The sequence below is a fragment of the Calidris pugnax genome, unplaced genomic scaffold (assembly GCF_001431845.1).
Source record: "Calidris pugnax isolate Ruff unplaced genomic scaffold, ASM143184v1 scaffold133, whole genome shotgun sequence".
Lineage (NCBI taxonomy): Eukaryota > Metazoa > Chordata > Aves > Charadriiformes > Scolopacidae > Calidris > Calidris pugnax.
The window spans coordinates 4,563,937-4,571,857 of record NW_015090977.1 but is presented as its reverse complement, the minus strand read 5'-3'; the positions used below and the strand labels follow the sequence as shown (position 1 = coordinate 4,571,857).

At 61.9% G+C, this 7,921-nt stretch overlaps 2 protein-coding genes across 2 annotated transcripts in view; both read right to left on the bottom strand.

The window, feature by feature from the left end:
* LOC106894421 (ras GTPase-activating protein 4-like) overlaps window positions 1-6,901 on the bottom strand; it is a 9,651-nt gene extending 2,750 nt beyond the window's left edge. The window contains exons 1-10 of the mRNA XM_014953060.1: window positions 6,776-6,901; window positions 2,728-2,784; window positions 2,229-2,342; window positions 1,820-1,881; window positions 1,588-1,720; window positions 1,215-1,296; window positions 961-1,092; window positions 789-880; window positions 364-487; window positions 99-252 (exon numbers count right to left, since the gene is read on the bottom strand). Coding sequence (XP_014808546.1) covers window positions 99-252; window positions 364-487; window positions 789-880; window positions 961-1,092; window positions 1,215-1,296; window positions 1,588-1,720; window positions 1,820-1,881; window positions 2,229-2,342; window positions 2,728-2,784; window positions 6,776-6,840 — 1,015 coding nt within the window. The 5' untranslated portion in view covers window positions 6,841-6,901. The remainder of the gene's footprint in view (window positions 1-98; window positions 253-363; window positions 488-788; window positions 881-960; window positions 1,093-1,214; window positions 1,297-1,587; window positions 1,721-1,819; window positions 1,882-2,228; window positions 2,343-2,727; window positions 2,785-6,775) is intronic.
* A 94-nt stretch (window positions 6,902-6,995) lies between these two features.
* The window catches only part of LOC106894396 (uroplakin-3b-like protein), a 4,781-nt gene continuing 3,855 nt past the window's right edge, over window positions 6,996-7,921 (bottom strand). The window contains exon 6 of the mRNA XM_014953028.1: window positions 6,996-7,138. Coding sequence (XP_014808514.1) covers window positions 6,996-7,138 — 143 coding nt within the window. The remainder of the gene's footprint in view (window positions 7,139-7,921) is intronic.

Here is a 7,921-nt window from a genome sequence, read left to right as displayed (position 1 = left end):
CCCCCCCCTAAAAAAAATCACCACGGAAGATCCTGGAGGTTTTGCAGCCCCAGGAGATGGTTGGAAGCCTCCGGCTCCGCTCCCCGCTCCAGCCTTACAGGGCTTGGCCAGCTCCAGCTCGAAGAGCAGGTCCAGGAACTCCTTGACCAGCCCTTGGCCCAGGAAGAGTTTGACCAAGCTGATGGCGACCTCCTGCCGGCACTCGGCCGTGGTGGTTTCATCCAGGAGGGTGACCAGGTGCACTTGGCCATCCTGGTGGAGAGAGGCACCATGACATGACAGCCTGAGGGGGACACATGCCCCATGGGGCAGAGAGCTGGAGGAAGGTGGGTGCCCTGGTGGGGATTTGCATGGACCCCTCACCTGGCGCCCTGACTTCACCTCCTGGCACAGGAGCTGGACCAGAGGCTGGTAGCAGTGGGAGGGCAGCACCGTCTCGTCCCGCAGCCTCACCTGCAGCTGCAGCGAGCCCAGGCTGCCTTGGTGCCTGCAGGAGCACAGGGTGGATGGATAGAGGGATGGATGGATGGATGGATGGATGGATGGATGGATGAGCACTCCACCAAGCAGGAGGTGGCCCAACAGCCCAGGAAAGCCCAGGCAGGCAGGTGGGGCTGCCCTGCACTTCTCCCCCTCTCAGACAAGGGCATTTCCAGGAGCTTCCCCTCCAAAGGGATGATGCTTCCCAGGAGTAACCCCCTCCCCAATGTCCCTGTGGGCACCAGGACCACCCAATGCCCACCTCAACACCTCCATGTCCATCCCAACACCCTCATGCCCAGACTCACTCATCCTCCCTCGGCTTGGACTTGTCTGGCCACAGCCTGAACCAGCCTTCCTCCTGCCCGGCCACCTCCAGCCCCTGGACACTGAACACCACCTGGGAGAAGAAGGCAGGAGGGGGTCGGGCGGGCAGCCTGGAGGGACCCCCGGTAGCAGTGACAGGGTTTGGGGGCTCACCTTGCCCAGGAAGTCATTCCTGCCCACGAGGTCCCAGTCCCACACCTCCACGCACAGCTTCTCCCCGGCGGGCTCGGCCAGCTCAAACTCAAAGGTCTCGTTCCAGCGGGGGTAGCAGGACTTCTTGACCACCTGCAAAGGACACGGGTCTGACCCCCACCCTGGGGACAGCGAGCTGGGGATGTCAGGAGACAGGGATGGCTTCCCACTGGGATGATTTCACCTGCACCACGACAAACCAAAGTCCTACTCACGGTGCTCTCCTGCATCTTCCCGTTGTAGCGCAAACGGACGAAGGGGTCGGAGGCACCATTCCGGTCCTTCCTGGCCAAATCCCTGCTCAGAAGAGGGGGAATTTGCCAGGATTCTCCCAAAATACCTACGGGCACCCACAGCACCCACTCCCCTCCTCAGGTGTCCATGATCTTGAGATGCACACCCTAAAGACCAGCAGATGAGGTGAACCCTGCCCCAGGACCCCCATCAGCTGCTGAGTGATGGGGAGGATGCTCTGCACCCAAGGGAGGGGAACTGAGAAGACCCTGGTTCAGTGGGGAAACTGAGTCACGGAGCAGTCACCCAGCTGCGCACACAGAGCCCCTTGTCCCCCCCGTGTCCCCTCCTCACCTGGCCTCCAGCACGGTGCAGCACAGCAGCCGCCGGCTGCCCTGGCTCCCCTGGACCTCCACCCGCAGGTGGATCTCCCCCTGCACCTCCTCGTCGGGGTCCACCTCGCTGAGGCTCATCCAGCCGCTGTAGCCTGCGGGGAAAAGGGGACACCCTCATGGGGGGGTCACTGAGGAGAGACCCTCAGGACCGGATTGTCACAGGGGTGGGAGATGGGTAGGGTCCCCCCTACCCTTGGGGTGCTCCACCAGCATGTCCCGGGTGATGCAGACCTTCCCGATAACGTCGTCACGGCTGGAAAACAAAAGCCAGGAGCAGGACACGAAGTGGGATCAGGGCCCACCCCACCAGGCCCTGGGCAGAACAGACCCCGCTGCATGTTTCAGGGGGGAAAAGGCACCCAGGTGTCCTGAGCTGGGGCCACCACAGTGGGTCTGTCCCCATGGAGCATGTTAACCACCCTTTGCTGCCAGCTGGAAAATAACCTCAGGAAATAATTTCACCCATTTGTGTCCCAAAGGCCAAGCCAGGTGTGGATTCTCTGGTGTCTACAATGGGGTTGAGCATGCAGGCAGCCAAAACCACCGAGCTCCGAGTCCCCATGCCAAACCCCCATGGCCCCACAGCCAACCCACCCATACCTGAGCGCATCCTCATCCATGACGTAGATGGAGATGCTGTGAAAGGTGGGATGAAGGTGCACCTCGTATTCCTCCCCCCAAAACGGGGACAGAGTCTTCCACACTGTGGCAGTCCTGTGGGGCAGAGAGCATTGGTGATGATGATGGAGGAGACAGGACTTCCTCACCAGGACTCTCACCACTTCCCCACCACTGTGAACTTCTCAGCTTTTGGTGACACATGGCTGGGCGCAGCACCCACAGGTCTGAACCCTCAGTTGAGGGTCCCTGTCCCATCTTGTGGCTCTGGGTTGGCAAGACGTGGAGGGTAGCTTACAGGGTAGGGGGTGGCCATGGGCTGTCAGACATCACAGCCTGTGTCTGGAGGAGCAGCTCAGCCCAAAGTAGGGAATAATAATAATGATAATATTGTGCTGCAGCAGGGTAGGTGGAGGAACCTTCCAGGAGCCAGGTGTGCCAGGAGGTTTGAGGGACCAACGAGGGACATGGAGCCACTCACCTGATGATGGCCTCATCATCGATCTTCACGATGCAGTACGGGTCGCTGCTCCCCGTGCTAGAAGGACATGGCACAACCCTGTCAGTGCCACCAGCCATGGCTCTGGCCTCCTTCCCCAGCCCCACGGGGCTCTCATGGTCACAGGTGACCAAAGCCTTCAGCCCTTGCAAACCCCTCCACAGCGTGGGGACCTCTCAGGTCCTCCTTGTAGGGACACCCCAGAAGCCAAAAGATTCAGTGGGTGGCTTCGACCTTGGCTTTGCTCCCAGCCCGAGGAAACACATCCTTGACTGTGTCCGGCCACCGTGTCCCGCTGGCAGCTGAACGTGGCTTTCCTCTTCCAAATAGGAAGGTGAAGAACAAACAAAACCCACCCTTTCCCCGAAACAGCCCCATTCTGTGCACTGGGAGCCAGGCCACAGCGACCTCCCCCAGCCCCGACACCTCCGTAGGGATGGGGACATCCCTGGGGACACCCCCAGTGATGTAGAGGTTGCACAGGGCAGGCAGCACGAGCCACGGAGCCCATGGGGCTGTTGGCAGCCACCACGATGCTCTGACCCTGCTTCCTCTCTGGGGACCACCCGAGTCATTGCCCCTGGGCAAAAAAAAAAAAGAAAAGAAAAAAAAATAATCACCATTTTACAGCTTATTGCCCATCAGAAATGAGGTGACTCAGTCGCAGAGAGGGGTGGGGGCTCCGGCTGGAGGCAGAGGAGCCAGCAGGACCTGGGTTGTGGCCAAGAGGGTGGAAGGGTTGTGGCTCCCGTGTCGCACGCAGCCACGGTTACTCATTAACACCGGCACCGGTGGCATTCGTCAGCCAGCGGTGGGGGTCCCAGAGAAAGGGGGGGGGGACACATGGGTGGGAGTTTTGGGGCCTCCAAGCACAGAGCGATTTCCCTATCCTAAAAGCAGGGAGGCTGAGAGCCAGCTGCTGGGGGGAAGGGGGGGGATTACAAGGTTTTGGGGGGATTAAAAGGGTTTGGGGGGATTAAAAGGGTTTGGGGGGCTCCCTGCCCTGCAAATCACGGCTGCAGGGGGGTTCTCTGCACTGTGCACCCCCAGCACTGTGCTGGGCATCCCTGGGCACCCCAATCCTTTCAGACCAGCATGGTGCTGGCAGCACAGGCGGGTTGCTAAGAGCAGCTTTCTGCCTGTCTCCTGCCCCCCTTTTTAATGAGCGCGGGTTTTAATGAGCGTGGTGGACGAAGCGCCATTAGCCAGCGCCTGTCACTGACATTTCCTGCCTTGTGCAAACCACAACATCTGCCCGTCTCAGCCGTGCCCAGCAACGCCTTCGGATGGCAGCTCCCCTCGACTGCCAGCAGCAGGAAAACCTTGTCCCCAAGGTGGGGACGGTTCGAGCTCATGGGCTGCTCCGCGTCCCCGGGGACACAGGGTACCACCAACCCGCCCTCGTAGCACTGGGGCATCGTGTCCTCCGGGGATTAAAACACAGGGTGACCAGAATCCATCCTCCACGGGCTGCACCCAAATTGCTTGGGGAACCTGCGATCTGCATCAGTGGGGGGATAAATGAAGCTGGCACCCCACGGGGTGACACCGTCTGCACGGCATCGCCGTCCCTGGACACGGACCAGCGCCTGGAGGTGTCAGGGGAAGAGATTTATAGGGCTGCCAGGCTCTCTGCGGGCGCTGGGCATCCTGCTGACGCCTACGCAGAGCTCGGGCAGCCGCAGGAGGAGAGGGAAGGAGCTGGGAAAGGGGAAGGCTGGGCTTTAGAAAGAGGAAACGGAGAACCGAAGCTTTCAAGATTGATAGCAGGGGATAAATCGCGATGGGGGGAGGAATAAATAGGGGTGCTCTCCACAGCCATCCACCCCGGCAGGCAGTGCTGGGGGAGGGGGGAGCTGAGGCATTGAGTTTTACAATTAGAAATTCACCCGCTTTTGGCCAGCCCTTGGAGGGGAGGGGCAAGAAATTATTATTATTTTTTTTTTTAAATATATATAATAAAGCAGACCATTTTCCTTGCTTTCCTGCAATGAAGATGCAGAGGAGGATTTTGCAGCACTCGGCTGGGAGGGGGCTCACACTCCCACCATATTCCGAGGGGGGGATGGAGGCAGAGCCCACCCAGAGCTGCTGCGCCTCTTCCCCCCTGCCCTGGCCCCAGGTGGGGGGGACACACGAAGCAGGAGCAGGTTCCCTGCCTTTTTATGGGCAGTTTCATGGTTTCGTGGCCATAGGGTGCCAAGCCCCGTGCCGGGCGGGTGCTCGCTGGGGAGGCAAAACCAAAAAGCGGCTTTTCTGCACCGGGAGGAGGTGGGAGACCCACAGGCAGAGCAGCTAAACCCCAGGGAAATCACAGGGGGAGAGGAAGGGGGCTGCACGTGACACAGCCCCTTGGAGCAGGGTGGCACTGGGCAGGGGAGGGGGGTATCACAGACCACAGCAACGCCGGCCAAATCCTGCTCCTGCAGCTCCCTCCCACAGGGGTTTGGGGGTGCCCCATCACCCGTGGGTTCAAATATGCCCGGGGGACGCCGCTGTCACCCCGCAGAGGGATTTCCCCTGGGGAAAAAAACCAGCGGTGATCCCAAAGGCTGTGAGAGGAGCTGGATCTCGCAAGCCCCCCATCCGCAGGGGAGGGGGACGGCGTCCAGCCACGGCCAAGGTCAGGAGCAGTGAGTGAATCGGGTTTCCCTCCCTCCCCGCCGGGGCGGCCGCTCTCCCAATGCCCGGGAAGCTGGGCTGAAGGTGTTATCACACATCACACCCCTTAAAAACCAGCGCCTCCTGAAAAAGGGAGCCTGCCCGCCCCAGTTCACGCCGCCGGCGGGGAGGTGTGCCAAGGGATTTAAAAAATCAGGCCCCGGCACACGGGATTTAAAAAAAGAAAAAAAAAAAAAAAAGTCATGTTTCTTTCCTTGTTTATCCTCTTTTTCCATGACGGCTGCAGGGATTTTTGCTGCTGTTCCGGCAGCCTTGACCCTTCCCGGCTGCTGAGCTCTCCTCAACAGCCTCCCGCTGCTTTGGTGGCTGGGGGGTCACCCCGATGCCATTCCCCCCCCCCCACACCCCAACACTGTCCCCACGTCCCACCCCAGAAGGATCAGAACCATGAGGATAACACCGGGATATGTGGGCAGCCCTTTTGGGGGGCTGCCAAGGAGGGAAAGCCCGAGCCACGGGGCTGCCAGAGGAGCCCCCTGGACCACAGCCAGGGCTGGGACCAGAGCAGCGATGGGACAGAGCACCGCGGCTCCTCCCTGCTCTTTTTGGGGTCCTGCTGCTTGTTCCAGGGGTTGCCGCAAAGTTCCCAGCCCCAGGGCCAGCTGCAGGTGGGGGGTGCGTGTGTGGAGGGGGCAGTCCTGCCCCGTGGTGGCCCAGGAGGAGCCCCACAACGAGGGACCACTGCTTGGGGTACCCTAAAGCGCTGCTGAGGTCACCCCTCACTACTGGGTGCTCCTGGGAAGCAACCTCAAAGCCACCCCAGGGGGTATCCCCAGGCAGGGGGACACCAAAGCACTCCCAAGGGAGTCCCCAAAGCGCTGAGAAGTGCTGGGGGCACCCAAAGCCATCTTGGTGGGAACCCTAAAAGCAAGGGTGGGGGGGGTCCCAAAGCCACCCTGGTGGGAAACCCCAAAGCACAGGCGCTGCTGGAGGGACATCCCAAAGCCACCCTGGAGGGAACCCCCAGTGCAAGGGGACCCCAAAGACATCCCGGGAGAAACTCCCAATGCAAGGGGACTCCAAACACATCCTGGAGGGAACCCTCAAAGCACTGGCACTGCCAGGGTGACATCCCAAAGCCATCCTATGGGGACCCCCCAGTGCAAGGGGACATCCCAAAGCCACACTAGAGAGACCCCCCCAGAGCACAGACACTGCTGGAGGGCAGCCCAAGCCATCCCGGGCAAGCCCTCAAAGCAGGGGCAACACCCCCAAAGCCACCCTGGGGGGGGTGTCCCCAAAGCACAGGGACCTGTTGTGGGGGACACCCCACAGCACTCCTGAGACAAGGGGGCTCCCTCCCAGGGCAACCCCCCCAGACCCCTCCCGGCCCCCCGGGAGCACTCACATGTCCTTGGCGGGCAGGTTCTTGCCCTCCACGATGCGGATGGAGAGGGCGCTCCGCCGGGCCATGGCGGGCGGGCGAGCGGGCGGCGGAGCCGAGACTCGAACCCGCGGTTCCCCCGGCCCCGCGCCCATGTGCGGGCCGGCCCCGCCGCCTGCCAATCAGCCCGTGGGGCGGAGAAAAGGGCGGGGCCGGAAGCCCTTCCCCGGCGCTGATTGGGTGATTATATCGGCTGTCGGCCAAGGGGTGGGGTCTGGGCGGGAGTGGGCGGGGCCTGAACGGGAGTGGGCGGGGCCGAGGCGGGCGTGGGCGGGGCCGAGCCGGGCGTGGGCGGGGCCGAGGGGCTCAGCGCAGCGTCCCGCTTGGCTTGGCAATTAAGGACCGTCTCTAATTAAGGCCCGCTCCCCCCGCGAGCCTGGGGCCTGTAGTCCCCAGCAGCGGCCGCTCGCTGCCGCCCTGTGCCCCGAAACCCCACCTTTTGCTTGGTTTTTTTAACCTTTTTTTCTTTTTAAGGGCTGTACCCCCCCGCCGGAGGGAGGTAAGGGTGGCATTTTTGGGAGTGCCATAAATACGGGGTGGGGGGACAAGGGACCCTTCCTGAGAGACCTGCCTCGGCTGGCACCCAGCGCTGGGGCTTGGGGCCGTGGTGGCAGACACTGCCGTGGGCTTGGCATTTGGACACCATGGGGACACCATTGGGACACGCTGGGGACACCATGGGGACATACTGGGGACACCATGGGGACACCATTGGGACACGCTGGGGACACACTGGGGTCACACTGGGGACACCATGGGGACACACTGGGGACACGCTGCCCCGTCCTGCCCCTCTGCCACCCCCGCACTGGGTGACAAAGCACAGTCCCCCTGCCACCCTCACTCGCGCCTCCCCACATGCCAGCCCCACAGGTGGGTTGGGGGACACATGTCCCACCTCCAGCAGTGCCTGAGGGACAGGGGGACAACCCCCCCCCCTCCCCAGCCACCCAAAGCCACTTGGGGGTGACGTGGGTGTTTCGTGTCCAGGGATAAGGGAGGGGACCAGCGTTTGCCAGATGAAACCAGCCCTTGGCTGTGCCCAGGCCGGTCTCCGCAGGGGTTAATCACCGGATTTGCTTCGTTTCCCTTGGCTGGGCTCCACGGAGG